Below are 18520 nucleotides of genomic sequence, written 5' to 3'. Positions count from 1 at the left end.
CTCCCCCCGTCAAGGAGGTTGAATCCTGTCATGGGAAAGAAAGGACACCACTTTTAACTTTCAATTCTGATATTTGATTCCATATATTTAAGTGATATATGTACACTGGTATTTCTTAAATGAGCACTTTTAGAGATTATCTAATGTCTTACTACTCTGCAAAATGAGGAAAACTTGACACTGCTACACCATCACCACTTCCCAACAAGCGTTCTTCCCCCATCTTTCCAGTTGATTAAACTGCAGTTTGGGGTTAAATCGATATTCTATGTTTACATTGTTGTGACCACGTAATATTGTTTACTACTGAGCCACGCAGTATAAGAACGCACTTCCTAGCTTGTTCAATATTTTTTTCCTGGTGCTACCTTTTTCTTCCTTCCTTCTTGTGTGTATCTATTACTAATCACTCTTGACCTTTTCAAAGGAACTAGAAAAGCCCTACTAAAATCATTTTTGGCATGAGCAACTCAACCAATGAATCTCTCAGATCTGTTTTTCCCTCCACAAGCCTACCATTGAGTCCGTCCGGTCTAGTGGTTTCCCAGGCCAGCTGCCCACCTGTTGTCCTGGGGCTTCTTTTTAACACCATCTTGCGAAATCCCTGTGCCTCTCGCCTGTGTTGGGTCCCCCGCTTCCTGGATCCCATGGTTTCCTCTTTCTGGTTTACATCCTCATCTTTGTGGAGCTCATTCTCTAGTAGCTTCCTAAGAAAAGGTACATGGGAGGTAAGTTTGTTGAGACCTTCCTTGCGTGTCTGAAAAAGTCTTAATTCTACTCTCACGCGTGCTTGCTAATTAAGCTTGTCATTTAATTCTAAGTAAAAATTCGTTCCCCTCAGAATTTTGCAGGCTGAGTTTCACTGTCTTCTAGCATCCAGTGTTGCAGTTGAGAAGCCTGAGGCCACTGGTTCTCCTGCTCTTTTACCTGTGACCTGTTTTATTTCTCTGGAAGGTTTAGGAATCTTCTTTTTAGTCCCTGGTTTTCTGAAATCTCATAGTAAAAAAACCTTAATGAGGATATTTTCTTATCCATTGTTCTGGGCACTTTCTCTTCCCTTTAAAGTTGGAAATTCCTGTTGTTCTGGTTTGCAATTTGTCTTGAATTATTCTTTGATACTTGTCTCCCCACCATTTAATCTATTTTCTTCTTTTGAAACCTCTGTAGTGAAATGCTGAACCTGTGGACTGATCCAATACCTTTTTTACCTTCTTTTTCCCACCCAACTATCCATCTTTGCCTGTTAATCTGCTTTCTAGAAAGTCTGCTTGACTTTACCTTTTACACCTCTGAATATTTTTTTTAACTCTGAGTTGAATTTCCAAGATCTCTTTCTTATTTTCTGTTTCTTTTTTATAGAATTTACCTTTTATTTCATGGATATAATATTGTCTCCCATCTTTCTGAAGATACTATAGATTTTTAAAAGCTCTTCTTTCGCTTCTTGAATTATCTATGTTTTTCCAAGCCCCCCAACCCGTTTCTCTCTCTGTTTTGCTCTCGATATTTTACTCTATATTTTCTGTTGGGAGCCATACTCAAATATCTGGTGATCCTCTCACTATTCATTTATATTTAAGACTTTCACATATATATGCAACACTTATATATAAAGAAAATATACAATTTATTTATATTTAGGTACAGTGAGTCCCTACACAACTGATTAGAAACCCTGGCAGGGTGTGCATATCACCTGGCAGGCGTCCGTGAGGTAACTGGGTAGGTATCTACCCATTCCGATAGGGACTCCAAATGCCAGTCAGGTCATTTCTTTGAGTCATTCAGTTTCTCTAGATAAGAATCCTTTAAACTGCTGTCTAAAGAGCCTGTCCCAAAAGAATATGGAAAAGAATAGATACATGTATATGTATAACCAAATCACTTTGCTGTCCTGAAACTAACACAACATTGTTAATCAGCTATGCTCCAATATAAAATAAAAATCAAATAAAAAAATAAAGAGCCTGTCCCTGGCTACAGGTGCTTTGGGAGATACACTGTAGAACAGTCCAGAAGGGTCTCACCTGTTCACTCTACAGAGTTTCACTTAATTCTCCTGGTTTCACCTCTCTATCCTGGGCCTCGTTTCCCTGAGTCCAGAGCATCTCTGATTCAGTTTAGCCCAAGACTGTGCCTCAAGCCTCCAGCAGGGATGGAGATTTGGTAGTGGCAGTGTGAGGGTGGGAGAGGAACAGGGCCGAGCTAGTCCCTGCACTCCATTCCACTAAGTACTACTAACTACTAACTACTCTGTAACTACTGTGAATTAGTCCCCCCTTTTCCAGGCTCTCCCTCACACCCTTCTTAAGTCTCCCCAGGGTCCTGAAGAATCAATCTGCAGGCTTCTCTCAGTACCCCTCAGCCACTCCCCCTCCATCACTGGGCCATCTTCCCAAAGTTTGCTGACACCTCTTGTTTAGTACCACCTCCACCTCTGTTCTCTCTCACTCTCAATCTGTGTATAGCTTTTTTTAAGTTCTTTGCTGAAATTTTAGGGAGATTTTTGGAATTAGAAGATATAAATGTATGTGTTCAATCTGACGGAATGACAAGTTACCAGTCTTATAAATTTTACTTTGTACTTATGTACTTATTATGTACTTCACTCTAGAAAATTTATCCAGAGAACTTTAGGTGTTGCCCTAAATCAACTACTAACTACATAACAACTGTAATACTTTCAGGTAGGTTATTACTGAAATCATTTTAATTCTCTGAGACTTTCTAGGGAGTACCAGGCAAAGTGAGTTAAACTCCTCCATAAATTTATCTTTATAGAATCTCATTATTATCTTGGCTCTAGAAATTTGGACCAATAGTCAGTTTGAGGCAGATGCCACATCAATTTTTAAATATGAAGGAAGGAAGGGAGGGAGGGAGGGAGGGAAGGGAAGGGAGGAGGGAGAGATGGAGGGATGGGGGAGGAATAAAAGAAAGAAACAGACATCAAGAAAATGATTTAAAAATAGAATCATGAGAGGATTGGCCTAAATAAATATTTTAAGAAAAGCTATGTACGTTTATTAAATAAGAAAAGAGACTGCAGAAAATCATCTGCCTTTAAGATAACTAAACAATGATCACTCACTTGGAAGGCAGTTGAGTAATTTCTGCCCTGAACATTAGCTGTGAAACTCCAGTCATTCATTCAACAACTTGCACCCAAAATTCATACCAAAAAATCACCATTATCCAGCAAGAAACTATCCACATAAGAAATTCTCACAGTTACATACACAGATCACCTTCTAATTATGTACTCACCCTTTTATTGCATATATATATATGTATTCCTCACCTCATCCCCCAAACAAATTTAAGTCAGCTTGCTGGTTCTCCTTTTAATATATTAGTTGAAGATATTTTTATTTTCCTGAGTATATTTCTTACAAATTTGTCTACCTAAAATTATGTAGTCCTCTTTATTCTGTGCCACACTCAATTATGAGCCAATAAGCTTTTAAAAAGTTAACCATGTTGTCAACAGGAATGCTTCTAATGTAGGTGTAATCACATCTTTGAGCTTGATAAGATGAAAAACTTTGTAGTCAGACTGACCTTGTTTTGCATCCCAACTCTTCCACTTATTGAATGTATGACCTTCAGGGAGCTGATAACCTCCCCACAAGGAAAATGGACATACTATTATCTATTTTGCAGGCTGTTATGTGCATGAAATTGTAAAATGCATATAAAGAACCTGACATATTGTAGGTGTCCAATAAATAAAAGCTATTAAAATCAGAACATGAGAAGATATTGACACCTTAACTCTAAAAATACACTTTCTAAGTGAAGAGTTTTCACTTCCATTTTTAGGCATCAGATCACTGGTATGCTGGTCAACTAGAAGCAACTTGTCAGCCACTGAAAAGCAACGGGGAAGTTCTTACAGACAATTAGGGAAAGCAATGTGAAAGTAGGGGTATGGGGAGGAGGCCTGGAAAAGCAATGTGAAAGTAGGGGTGTGGGGAGGAGGCCTGGAAAAAAAGTTAAACAAAGTATTTGACTTTGGATCAGTTCCTTAACCTTTTTGTAGTTTATTTAACTATAAAATTAGGAGGTTGGATGACGTCCCTCCAGATGTTCACAATAAAGAGTTCTGTGGCTGGATAATTTTGGAATATGACCCCTTCATCCCATGCTTGACCCGTCCCCCATTTAAGGCAGCAGTTTGATTTTGTTTTACCTGGCATATTACAAACTTATCCGCCTACAAATCCTCCCCATTTTCCCCCCCAAAATATTAGCATATTTTGGAAAAGACGGATGAGCTGATCTGCAGTTTCTCATTCTATAATATGCTGCTCTGAGTTTTACTACTTCATGTAAATGTTTGGTTAAGGAGAAAAGGGTAAATGTGACGTGTGGGAAGTTTCATTTATTGATGCTTTCTCCTATAGCAGCATATAACTTTTAGAGTGGGAGAAAAATCTAACGCCATTCCAGTGAAACCAGATATTTCTAAGTATAGTTTAACATTTCATCTATGTGGTACCGTCAGTGTCTTGAGCAGCTGATCACCAAAGCATCCACTGAACTGCTGCCAATGAAGACAGACATATTACTGGGACACATCTGGCAATTTTGGCAATCAGTGAATGAAATGAATCAACCATGTAGTGATCGGACTGGCTGCTTGGTGATCAACGTGACTGGAATGGAAAATAACTGTGGGATAAATTAATCCTTAGACTGCAGGACTGAACCGTGATACCAGAATAAAACTCAAATGTGTGTTCATGATGAATACATTTTCATGCTACAATTACAAATCCAACAGTTAAATTATTTCTAATAGTAAAATATGTTCACTTTTTCTATCAATCTACCAACATTTACTTTTATCTGAAAGGAAAAGACTGTGCAAAGTGTTTGCTGGGAATGAAAGGATATAGTAGGAAAGAGGCCAAAGAACCTACCAGAAAAAGATCTAGGAGCCAGATGCTCTGTCAGTAACTTTCCATGTAGCCTTCAGTAAGTCTCTGTTTTCTTACTTTTAAAAATAACTAGCCTCAAGTAGCTTATAATTTAGTTGATTATATTTACAAATTTTATTTTTACAAATTTTCGTTTAATGCCTTCCTACATTACAAAATCATTCTTAATTTATCTACATAGTGGAGATAAAAGTGAATGAATATTTTGATGCTCTTTAATTAACTACATGCAATGAAGCCCCCCTGTTTCACTTTAATTGTAGGAATTCTATTAGAACCTGTTGCAATGTGTTTCCTTTCTCTCTTGATATGTCTCCTGCCCCTCAAGGCTGCTAAGGTTTGAAAGTGTTCTAATTATTTCTATATTTTCATAAAATACTCTATTCCCACCCCCAAAATACTTTTCCTTCTTCTCAAGAGGAAGTTTTTCAGAAAGCAATTCTGTAGAATCCGAAGGATGGGTGTCTTAGTAGTAGGGTGACCAACTGAGGGGTTTCCCACTGTGCAGGACTTCCTGTGCTAAAACTAGCACAGTCCCTGACAAATGGAGACTGTGGGTCACCTTGGTGGGTAGCTTGAGAGAAGGACTGGAAGTGGCAATGGATGCCTGCATCAGAAGGTTGTCATTTTAACCCCCCTATTAGAAGCACTCTTCTTTCATCGCTAAACAGCTGCAGAAAGCCATCCAACAGCAGATGGATGAATGCATTTAATGACCTTAGCTTAACTTTCTCTTACACCAGTGGTTCTCAGTTGTGGCTTCTTACTAAAACCATCTGGTTAGCTTTCTTTTTTCTTTTTTTTTTTTCTTTTTTAAATGATACTATTCCCTGATTTAACTGATCTGGAGGTAAGTCCCAGTCATCGGCATATATGTCTAAAATTCCCATGCTTATTCTACTGTTACTCAGGTCTAAGAAACACTGCTTTGCATCCATTCTGAGATTCAAACTATAGGTCTAGCAAGAGCCATTCAAAGCAAGGAGAAATCTACTTTATTATCTCTGACTTTTAAAATATTGCCTGCAAGTTTCCACTTCATATTTAAAACAAATGAGAACCCACAAACTAACTTTAAATGTATTCACCTAGGGTTCATGGTATGTTTCTCCCTTGTCATGATTATCAATCACCACCATCTACTGACATAATTTTTTTGCACAAGAAACTGTGTTAGGCAGGTACTGTGGGACCACAGAGATTTCAAACTCAGGGTCTCTGCCTTCAGACAGCTCACTGTAAAACACAGGAAGGTGACTAAATGATCAAGCAAAGGACCTCACGAGGAGCTCAAAGAGGAAACGGCTATGGCCTGAGACGGTTGGGAAATCTGCACAGAGCAGGTAGGATTTAAAGAAGGCCTTTGAGGACTAGGTAGGATTCTAATTAGAAGGCCAGAAAGGGCCTTCCAAGCAGAGAGTGGGTAAGAAGCAATCGGACTACCAAATTTAAACATATACACAAATAATAAAGTTCACATTCTGAGCAACACAAACTATAAGAGGCAAATTGCTGAGCAAGGGGACATAATCAGCCCTATCACTTGTTTTGGTGATAACCACTCCTGACATTGAAAAGAAGAACTAACCTGGCAGATGAAACAGTTGGTTCAGCCGAAGCATAAAGACAAGCTTGGTGTACAACACAGAGAACACGCCACAGAACAGCAGCAATAGTTCAAGTCCCTTCCCTCTCATGCTGGGCCCACCAAAGAGACCTAATTACCCAGGCATCAAGGCAAAAGCTGCTTACTTCATTGCCAAACGCTTGAGGTTCCTACTCTATCTGATCGGATGATTATTTAATGTTGAGGGGATACATTTAGGACAAAAATCAAGCAAAAGTTATGTGTTGTCTTTTATGTCATGTTATGTGATTATCAGTCATTGATTTTCAATTACTTTTATAATGCGATGGCCTTCTCTCTGGATTTCAGAATTAAAGCAACACTGTGCCATTTGACCTTGACCCCTAAAATAGTTAATTTTCATATTTATTCCAATATCTGGCCTTCATGCAAGATAGGAACTAAATGGGTATGGGTATGAACGATCTGGGTATGCATCAGCTCAGGAAGTCAGTTGGCAAAAAGAACGCTGAGAAGTAGGCACCACTGGTATTTCACACATTATTAACTTATATTACAATTCAAATAAGCTTACAGCTGGCCAAAAAAAAAAAAATCTCTTCTGTAAAGTGATCTCAAACATAATAGGCTTAATCAGAGATAAATTAAATTAGGCAGCCATGCATACTACAGCATATTAATTCTGAGTAGTTATTAAATACACTTTCTGTTATCAGTGGTGTGAACAACATTATATGCAAACAAATTCTTCAAGAGGATAGGAAATAAAGTTTATGTTTGGGATACTGTGTGCCTGATATTTCCCCATGCCTTCTTATAATGTTAAATAATCTTTTCTAATAATGGTACTGGGTTAAATCTCCATAAATGAGTCAACTTCACTCCCAGGCAATTAAGCAAAAGAACAGCAGACAAAACTGCCAGTGTGGTTTTAGTTTTTTCCAAAGGGAGCTTTTCTACCTTTCTACTGCAATTTTTAAAAGAAGGCATTAGTGAGTCAAGCTGGAGCAAAGTTGTCCAAAACATAAGGTAGTGAATATTCATTATGTCAATTTTATGATGCATCTCATTCTGTGTTTTGGGTAACCTGTGTTGCCTGAGGATATTCAAAGAAGGAAATTATTAAGGTTGAGTGCTATTTTGTAAATAACATTCTACCATTCTCTCTGTTTCATTAAATGGTAGTAATCTAACCCATCCAAGCTAGCATGCATATTCCATAAACTAGCAAGTGGTGCTTCTTTGAAAGAAAAGAAAGAGACATCTAAGGGATGAAATAAGTTAAGAAAGGTAATGTACACACGTACACACGTTACCTTCCTGGATGTACTTTTGCTATATTATCTTGTTCTTTTATTAATCATCAGGCCCTTCCATTTCTGTATCCAGAAGCAACTCAAGTTACTAGGTATGACCCTCCCACACACCCAACCCCCAAGTCTGAGAAAAACGTTTGACACTCTTTATGCTTTGCACATTTAAAACTCAATGTAAGGTGACAAGAACATTAAGCTGCCCAGTGAGCAAAATGTGAAACTAATCACTATCTGTTCTTAGCCATGGGTATAATAATTGGCAAATTAAAGTGCCTGAGAATAGCTGGGCCACCTGCATCAGAAAGCATCACCCTGGAATGACTAATGAAGACAAATGTATGCGGCCAGCTTTACTGACAACTCCTTCCAACACCCGCAGCCTGAAAAGGCACATTACAGTACCTGTTTCATTTACTGTAAAGTAAGCACCATGTCAATTTTTCTGTAATTTAAAGGCATAAAACCTAACAACCCTCAATATTTTGTATATACATACTGATTGAATTGACTGTTATTCACTTTTGAAGTAAGTTAGAAAGAGAAAGACAAATATTGTATACTAATACATATATGTGGAATCTGAAAAAATTGGTATAGACAATCTTATTTACAAAGCAGAAATAGAGACAAAGACATAGAGAACAAACATATGGATATCAAGGGGGAAAGGGGGGTGGGATGAATTGGGAGATTGGGATTGACATATATGCACTATTGACACTCTGTATAAAATAGATAACTAATGAGAACCTACTGTATAGCACAGGGAACTCTACTCAGTGCTCTGTGGTGACCTAAATGGGGAGGAAAACCAAAGAAGAGGGGATATAGGAATATGTATAACTGATTCACTTTGCTGTACGGTAGAAACTAACACATTGTAAAGCAACTATACTCCAATTAAAAATTTAAAAGAAAAGGCTTACTTACTCTTGAAAACCCAATGTTTTTCTTTTTAAGCTGGCAAACTGGGATCAACTTGTTTATTAAAATGTTGAATGTGAAGCTTTGTAACAACTAAATTCAAATAAATACAAATGCTTCAAAAATAATTTTGTTTTAATAAACTTGCTACTATTATTCATCCATCCATCCATCCATTCGACATTTATTGAATACCTACTATGTGCTAGGCACTTCTTGATATTTGGCAGAGAGAGATGAATAACATATCCTTAAGGAGTTTGTCAACTATTGGAGGAAAGTTGCATGCACACAGCCAATTTCTACATGTTATTGTAGAAATCGTTTCAGAGCACCTCCCTTTCTCTTAGAGACTTCAGAGAGAAGACTCTTGAGCTGCATTCTAGGACCATATAAAGAGGGCACAAAATGAAGAGCTTTTGTGACTGAACAAGCTTAAGAAGAGTCTTCCAAGCTGAGAGAGAAGCATGTACAAAATCAACAAGAAGGTCATGGTCTGAGTGAGGAAAAGAAATCGCTTTCAGAGTAAATGAATGAAATAAACACAAGAGGCAGGAAAGTCAACATATGATGGTGAACACTAGGCAAGGGTGAGAATGTGCAGGGCCCCAGAAGACATGTCTAGGACTTGGGATTTCATTCTATTGGCAGTAGTTTGCAATACACATGCCAGGGAACCCTCGGGTCCCGGGAAGGGAGGGAGACAGACTGGGAAGGCATGAAAAGAGTGAAGGAGAGGCCGGCCAGTCAGGACTCTGGGCCCCAAAACTCTGCTTCAACCACAATACCTTTGCCAATGTGTGTCTTCTGTTGGACCTTCTAAATTTTTAAAATAACTTTTGAACTTGGAAAAACTTTAGATTTACAGAAGTTGAAAAGATAATACAGAGTTCCCATAAACACCTCACCCAGTTTCCCCTAATATTAATCTCTTCATGTTACCACCACGGCACATTTGATACAACTGAGAAACCAACATTGGTACCTTGCTATTAACTAAACTCCGGACTACATTCGTATTTCACCAGTATTTCCACTCGTGTACTTTCTGTTCCAGGATCCAATCCAAGAAACCACACTGCATCGAGACACCATGTCTCTTCCGTCTCTTTTGATGTGTGACAGTTTCTCAGTTTTTCCTTGTTACTCATGACCTTGACAGTCTTGGGAAATATTAGCCAGGCATTTCACACTCACCCTGGATTTGTCTGATGTTTTCCTCGTGAGTAGACTAGGGTTATGGGTTTTGGGAGGAACACCACAGAGGTGAGGTACACTTTCCATCACATCACATCGGGGGCATATATCATCGACAAGACTTGGCACTTGCAATGCTAACCTTGATCGCTCAGTTAAGGTAGTATATACTGAGTTTCTTCACTGTAAAGTTACTATTTTCCCTCTTCACATACTCTCTTACTTGGAAGCTAGTCACTCCAGCCCACACTGAAGGATGAGGGTAAGCTTTACTTCCTGGAGGGGGCTATATCTACCTACATTATTTGGAATTCTTCTACAAAGAAGATTTGTCCCTTCTACTCCATTATTAATTTGTTTAATCATTTGTTTATATTAGGACGAACTCATGCACATTTATTTTATATTTTAGATTACAGGACAGTAAATACTGTATTATCTATTTTGTTGCTCAAATTGTTCCAGCTTTTGCCACTGGCAACTATTTTAGGCTGGCTCTTCTATTCCTTTGACATGCCCCTATCCTTTTGTTCTTTGAGCACTTATTGTTTTAGGGAAAACCAGATAATTCAGTCCTATATTGTATTTTTACTGCCCCAGCCCTAGAACCAGCCATTTCTCCAAAGATCTCTAGTTCCTTTTAATGTAGGATGATATTTAGAAACTAGTATCTGGGCATGGGTGTGCTAAGATGCTACTGGGGTATCACTGCTCCCAGGCCCTCTCAGCAGAAAGAGTTAGGAATGTATGTATATATTCAAGCTGAGGTATATATACATAGCTATAATTGTTTCTGTATCTGTCCATCTGTATATATATTACACTAAACATGAGTTCATGCTAACATGTCCAACTATAACCCAATACTAAATGGTTCATTCTGGCTTTCCCTCCTTGCTTATCTGCAAAGACCCTGACAGAGAGAAACTCGGCTCCCACCGCCCATTTACTTATTTGTTTGACTCTAGTATTTGAAACTTCTTTCAAAAACAAAATTCTATTACTTTAAAATAATAGAAAAAAACTTGAAAACAAACATTGTAAGAGAAGATCTTTAAATTATTTAATGTAGAAAAGTGACTTAATTATATTTATATTTTTAGAAACATTATTCTGACTGAGTGAGGAATGGGTTGAAGGGGACTGAGACTTGAGGTAAGGACAAATGTTAGAAAGGATGCTGTGTACTCCAGAGGATATTAAAGACCTGAGAAGAATTAATTTGAGGGATATTTTAGAAGATTCATAAACAGAACTTAAGTGATTGGATGTGGAAAGTGAGAGAGAGAAGATGGAGATAAATATGGATTGAGTAATGGGGTAAAGGTGTCTTTTTATCTCAGAAAATACACTGGGAGGAAAGGATTTGGGAAGAAAATAATTGAGTATAAGGCATTTAAAATGGAGTATCCATGTGGACACGCTTCAAAGACCTCCTGAAATGTGGTTCTGGATTTCAAGAGAGTTGTCTAAGCTGTAAAAGTGAATTTCAGGGTCTTAAGCCCAAAAAGGAAGATGCAAAATCTTGGGACCAAATAAAAAGGCCAGGAATATGAGATGAATAAGAAATAGAAGATCAGGGACAACAAACTATACAACAATAATATTGAGAAATAACATGCTGAATACATGAACATGTGGTAACTCTCCATTTATTTAGGTCATAATTTCTTCCAACATGTTTTGTAGTTTTCAGTGTACACGTCTTACACTTCTTTTATTAAATTTTTTCCTAAGTATTTTGTTATTTTTTATGCTATTTTAAATGAAATTGTTTTCTTAATTTCATTTTTAGATTACTCATTGCTGGCATATAGAAATATAACTGGTTTTTATGTACTGATCTTCTATCCTGCAAGCTTGCTGAACTCATTTATTAGCTCAACAGTTTTTTTGTGAACTCCTTAGGATTTTCTATATATGAGACTGTGGCATCTGTAAACAGTTTGTTTTATTTGTCCCTTTTCAATCCAGATGCCCTTTATTTATTTTTCTTGCCTAACTGCCTTGTTAGAACCTCCAGTAAATTACTGAATAAAAGTGGCAAGAGTAGACATCCTTGTGTTTTTTGATCTCAGGTGGGAAACTTTCAGTCTTTCACCAATAAGTATGATGTTAGCTGGGGGGGGGGTTCATAGATAATTCTTTATCAGATTGAGAAAGTGTCTTCATATTCCTAGTTCATTGAGTGTTTTTAACAAAAGGTATTTTGTCAAACGCTCTTCCTGCATCTATTGAGATGATCATATGGTTTTTGTCTTTTATTCTATGAATATGGAGTCTTACATTCATTAATTTCTGAATTTTGAACTAACCTTGCACTCCTGAGATAAATCCCACTTGGTCATGGTGTATAATCCTCTCTCTCTACATGTTGTTGTATTTGATCTGACAGAATTTTGTTGAAGATTTTTGAGTCTACATGTGTAACAAATATTGGTCTGTATCTTTGTTTGATTTTGGTATCAGGATAAAAGTACTCTTACAGTTTTACATATTAGCAGGAACGAATTGGAAGATAAAAAATTTAAATTACACCTAAATTATTAAAAATACATAAAATTCTTAGTAATAAATGCACCAAGAGGCATGTAGGAATTATACACTAAAAACTATAAAATATTGCTGAGAAATATTAATGAAGAGAATGTACATTTATGGATTGAGAGGCTCAATACTGATGTCAATTCTTTCCAAACTGAGCCTTAGATTTAACATATTCTCAACTGTAATCTGATTATTTTTAAAACTGGTAAGCTAATTCTAAAATCTACATAAATTTTCAGAAGAAATAGAATATCTAAGCCAATTTTATAAAAGAACAAAGATGGAGAACTTACACATCTGACTTGAAGACTTGCTGTAAAGCTACAGTAATCAATACAGTGTGGTACTAGCATAAGGAGCAACAAAATCAATGGAACAGAATAGAGAGCTCAGAAACAGGTGCACACTTATGTGGTCACTTGATTTTTGAGAGTAGCACTAAGGCATTCCAATAAGGAAAGGAAAGGGTTTTCAAAAATAGTGTTGGAAGAATTAAACATCCCATATAGAAGATAATAAACAAATAATATACAAAATATAATAAACATAATATACAAAAGTTAATTCAATAAGGATCATAAATCTAAACATAAAATCTAAAACTATACAACTTTTCAAAGAAACCACAGAATTTTTTTGACTTGAGCATAAAGTTATCTTAGGATACAAAAGCCAGTGTCTATGAAAGAAAAAAAAAACCCAATAAATTATGCCCCCCAAATTAGAACTTCTGCTCAACAAAAAACATCATTAAGAGAATGAATAGGCAAGCAATACATTGGAATTGGAAGGAAGCAGTTGCAATGTATACATCTAATAAAATCCTGGAGACTAATATATATTTTATACCTCAAAAATAAAAATACATACAAGCAACCCAATATAAAGGTGGGCAAATACTTCAATGGACACTTTGCAAAAGAAGATATGGCCAGTAAGCCCATGAAGAAGATGTCAACATATTAGTCATCAAGAAAAATGCATATTAGATCACAATGAAATATCACTGCAAACCCAATTCTAGCTTACCAGAATGGCGAAAATTAAAGAGACTGACAAGACCAAATGCTGTTGAAGATGTGTAACAACTAAAACTATCATATATGGTTGATGCGAATGTAAAATGGTACAACTACTTTGTACAAAGATATGGTAATTTCTTCTAAAACTCAATATACACCTACCTATGACTAAAATTCCACTCTTAGATATTGACCTAAAAGAAATGAAACCATATCTTCACGAAAGACTTGTTCAAGAATGTTCATGGCAACTTCATCCAAAATAGAGCCTGAAAAGAACACAAGTGTCCATCCATAGAAGAATGGATTAACAAACTGTTGTATATTCATGCAATCAAATATCACTCAGCAAGAGATAGAAATGACTTACTGACAGACTCAAGAACAGATTAATCTCAAAAACATACTATGTAAAAGAAACCTGACATGAAAGAGTATGTAGTATATGAGTCTACTTATACGGAGTTCTAGAACTAGAATTGATTTACTCTAGAGGTGGGGATGGGGATGTGCTGGGAAGGTGTATGAGGGAATTTTCTGGGGTTGATAGACACTTGGGTAGCACAGGTGTATATATCTGTTGAAACTCATAGAAATGTACACTTAAGATCTGTGCATTTTATGTAAATATGTAAATTTTACCTAACAATTTTACTTAAAAAATAAGAATCATATAAAAAATCATAAACTTTGAATTCTAGTAATGGTACATACACCAAAGCATTTGGGGGAATTGTAGTGATGACTACAATTTACTTAGAAATGTTTCCAAAAATATAGAGGATTCGTGGATGAAAACAGGGATGCATAGAGGTAAGCATATGAGTGTTCACTGCCAATTTCTTTCAACTTTTCTGTGTGGTTAAACATTTCCATAATAAAATCTTGCAAAAGAAAAAAAAAACCTTAAAAACTGAGTCTTTCACAATAAATAATAAATTAAAGGAAAAAGTTAAAAGAAAAAAAAAAGAAAGCAATCCCAACTCATAAGCTACTAGCCATGTGAACTTGGCAAAGTGTTTAAATAAAGAGTCGATGTCTAAATTTCCTTATTTGTAATACGAAAATGATAAATAATACGTTTTATACAGGATCCTTAAAAGAATATACTTGCGAATATACGTAAAGAACAGTTCTTGATATAAACAAGCACAGAGTAAATGTTTGGCTACTATTTTTAGTGAGCACAGAGCGCCTGTGGCCATAAACCCAAAAAAATAAAATGTCTCAGAAACAGAAAAGGAGGACACTGTTTGCACACTTTGTTAAGGCAGTTGTGATGTTTATTGCATAGACAAAATCAGATTCACTGTGATTTTTTTTTTCTGTGCGTGAATGTCATTTATCAGGACCCCTAAGCAAATGAGCTAGTAGAAAGGAAATATTATACTTTAAAACACCCATAAAGCATATTTTTAGAAATGGTATTTCCTTGACTTTCATTCCAGGAAAATGCTAACACATGGCGTGGAGCATGCTGGGCCCAGAAAAGAAAGCCTGCCAGATGCCACAGCAATAAATAGGGTGGGGCTTTGGAGAGGAAAAGTAAAATGAGAACATGTAACGTTATGCCTCCAATACCCTTACCATCTGGTATTTAGCCCACTGAAATTATGGGGTTTTTGGAAATTCACCTTTGTAGGCCACCTTTAATTAATTTTCTTATTTATTTGTTTAGCGAACATTTAAATCACAGCCTGCTCTGGGCAGAGTTCTGCATGCCCTCCAGGACCTCAGCAAAATGAAGGGTGAGGTAATGTTAGAAAGAAAAAGTTCTAAGTGCAGTATGAGAGGTTAGTACTATTTACACCTGCCACCTCCTTCTTTAATATTCATTGTAAAAACACAATTTTAATATTTTCAATCGATAGATTAAGCAGTCACATATTTTCACAAACGACAGGAATTTGCAGACAGGAAAAGAGGTGGCAGAATGTGTTATGTGGGTTGTTTTCCTTTGCTGAGAAATGCGTAAGTAGAAATACATTTTTATAAATTACATTTCCTATAGTGCTTGCATTATCATTTTTATCAATATTTTAAATGCAAATGAAATTTCTTAATGTAGTATCTTTTACTTTCAATTTAGCAATGTTTCTGAGAAGAAAACTGCGCTCTAGAATGTTGAAAATTGTCTCATTCTATTACGACTGCTCTCCTTCGGGTTTTCAATACTTGTGATAATCCTAAGAAACTGGGATTGATGGATTTTTACCCAGAATTTTAAAACAACAACAATAACAAATTCTTTTAAATGAAAGGAAAAGTACATTCTGTTCCCTTAACTTGTCTTTATTTTGGGATTATACGTTCTCTGCTAAAATTTAGGATGGAATTTCTAACAGTGATGGCATTGTTCAGTAAATAGCAGTCCTTTGTGTGTGTGCAAATTTTCAAATGAATGGAAATGGTCTTAGACATTTTATCTGGAAAACTTTCGCCTATAGTATTTATTCAAATGTCCATATTTTCAGGAAAGAATTGAGAAAAATGTCTTTCTCATAAAAAGATGTCATTCCCTTGTGGCTATTATGAAAGGAACTCCCTCTCCTCCATCCAGTACACAACACACAAACCCTGTGCTATCAATAGAAGCAAAACACAAAATTAAAGAAACACTGACTGCATGCCAAATTCTGGGACAACAGGGAAAAGAAAGCCAGTCGACAATCACCTCTCCTAGCCCTTATCTTCTCCTCCCACTTATCTCTCCCAGGCTGGGGATGTCCGGACTCTATGACCTCTTTCTTCAGTGGAGACACAAGCTGTGAGTCAGGTGCCCTGAACTTTAATGTCTATTCTTCTTCCCCTTTAACCTTACTGTTAAGAGAAAATAAAATGTTTTATGTCAATGAAAATACTCAGTCACTTGGAAATCATCTTTCTGGGTTTCAGCACCAATACACCTGTGATCTTAAAAAATCCTTTCAATTTAAGTAGTAATGAATTTGTCACAGAAGTATATTAGGAGACCTATATTCAAATAAAGTTGCCCACTGAGTTTAGGTGAAGCCACTGTTTTCTAAATCAATACAAGTTGCTTAGGATGATCAAAGGCCAAACTTTTGTAATCTCTTCCCATGTAGATCATCTTAGAGTAAACTTATTAGGGAGAAATTAGGGATTTGCAAAGCAAGACAGAGAGGGTTTTCGTTGTTGTTGTTGTCATTTTGATTAGCCACAAGCTTATACCACTGTATTTACTGGAGAGTGTACAACTGTCTTGAAATGAAACATCACATAATTCCAACAAGTATGCTCTCTCTAGTTCACCTAAATTAGGGAGGCTTCCCTATATTCATTTTGTCTCTTTCACAAGCATCCTTGAGATTCTTTGTCCTTAATTACTTACATCTATGCTTCAAGTATTAGGAGCACGCTTGAAATTTACAATTTTTCTAAGTTCCTAACACTTATTAGCTTTGTTTTCTGCCTAGACCTGTTAACCTAATTTTGTCTTCAATGCTTTTGGGAATAATGCATTGCTTATCTTTAAATTTTCCATAGCTGTTTCTATATTAAGGAATCCAAACGCAGGTTTCAATTTACTCATTATGAATTTGCTGATCCTCTAATCTGAATTAAAAACCAAATTTTTTCACTCTTCTCCATTACATTTCAAATTTTAACAGATACTTTCAAACTGTATTCGAAAAACTTATACTCCAACACCATGACCAATCTTCTTTCTGCCAAGCACTGGTGCCTAAATAAATCTTTCTTTCTTTTTATTTTTTTAAGTACTATGAATCTTGATATAAAAGACAAGGGAAAGAAAATGCAGAAGGATGACAGTACGCCTACTACTGGACACATGTCCACTTTCTCCTCTGCAGCTTCATCTTCTTGGATGGTATCAGAACCCAGGGGCTCCACCCCAACTCCTGAGAGAAGGGGCCTGCAGAGGAAAGGAGAGGGAGGAAAGGAAGGCTGCAGATCTGGTGATAATTTGAGCTGAGTCCCAATGCCACATCTTGTAGGCACACAGACTGACAGAGCAGCATTTTGATTTTCCAAAGTGAAATCCACCAGAAATTAAGATTGGGCAGTTTGTGGGAACTCTAGCACTCTTTTTTAAAAAGTAAAATTAATTAATTAATTATTTAAACATCTTTATTGGAGTATAATTGCTTTACAATGGTGTGTTAGTTTCTGCTGCATAACGAAGTGAATCAGCTATACGTATAATACATATATCCACCTATCTCCTCCCTCTTGCGTCTCCCTCCCACCCTCCCTATCCCACCCCTCTAGGTGGACACAAAGCACTGAGCTGATCTCCCTGTGCTATATGGCTGCTTCCAACTACCTATCTATTTTACATTTGGTAGTGTATATATGTCCATGTCACTCTCTCACTTCGTCCCAGCTTACCCTTCCCCACTCCCCGTGTCCTCAAGTCCATTCTCTACGTCTGCATCTTTATTACTGTCCTGCCCCTACGTTCTTCAGAACCATTTTTTTTTTCCGATTCCATATATATGTGTTAGCATATGGTATTTGTTTTTCTCTTTCTGACTTACTTCACTCTGTATGACAGACGCTAGGTCCATCCACCTCACTACAAATAACTCAATTTCGTTTCTTTTTATGGCTGAGTAATATTCCACTGTATATATGTGACACATCTTCTTTATCCACTCATCTGTCGATGGACACTTAGGTCACTTCCATGTTCTGGTTATTATAAATAGAGCTGCACTGAACACTGTGGTACATGACTCTTTTTGAATTATGGTTTTCTCAGGGTATATGCCCAGTAGTGGGATTGTTGGGTCCTATGGTAGTTCTAATTTTAGTTTTTACGGAACCACCACACTGTTCTCCATGGTGGCTGGATCAATTTACATTCCCACCAACAGTGCAAGAGGGTTCCCTCTTCTCCACACCCTCTCCAGCATTTATCGTTTGTAGATTTTTTGGTGATGGCCATTCTGACTGGTGTGAGGTGATACCTCATTGTAGTTTTGATTTGCATTTCTC

The 18520-nt window shown here is 36.7% G+C and overlaps 1 protein-coding gene across 5 annotated transcripts in view; it reads right to left on the bottom strand.

Annotated features, from left to right (window-relative positions):
* ENOX1 (ecto-NOX disulfide-thiol exchanger 1) overlaps positions 1 to 18520 on the bottom strand; it is a 323624-nt gene that overhangs the window by 289368 nt on the left and 15736 nt on the right. For 3 of the 5 annotated variants that reach the window (XM_082602440.1, XM_082602436.1, XM_082602438.1), the window contains exon 2: positions 517 to 707. The exons of 1 other annotated variant lie outside the window; for it this stretch is intronic. In XM_082602440.1, coding sequence (XP_082458566.1) covers positions 517 to 649 — 133 coding nt within the window. In that variant the 5' untranslated portion in view covers positions 650 to 707. The remainder of the gene's footprint in view (positions 1 to 516; positions 708 to 18520) is intronic. One more of the 5 variants, XM_082602437.1, reaches the window with a different exon arrangement.

This window comes from Mesoplodon mirus (assembly GCF_964341445.2).
Source record: "Mesoplodon mirus genome assembly, chromosome: 17".
NCBI lineage: Eukaryota > Metazoa > Chordata > Mammalia > Artiodactyla > Ziphiidae > Mesoplodon > Mesoplodon mirus.
The sequence above is the reverse complement of the archived record's forward strand: the minus strand, read 5'-3'. Positions and strand labels throughout refer to the sequence as shown.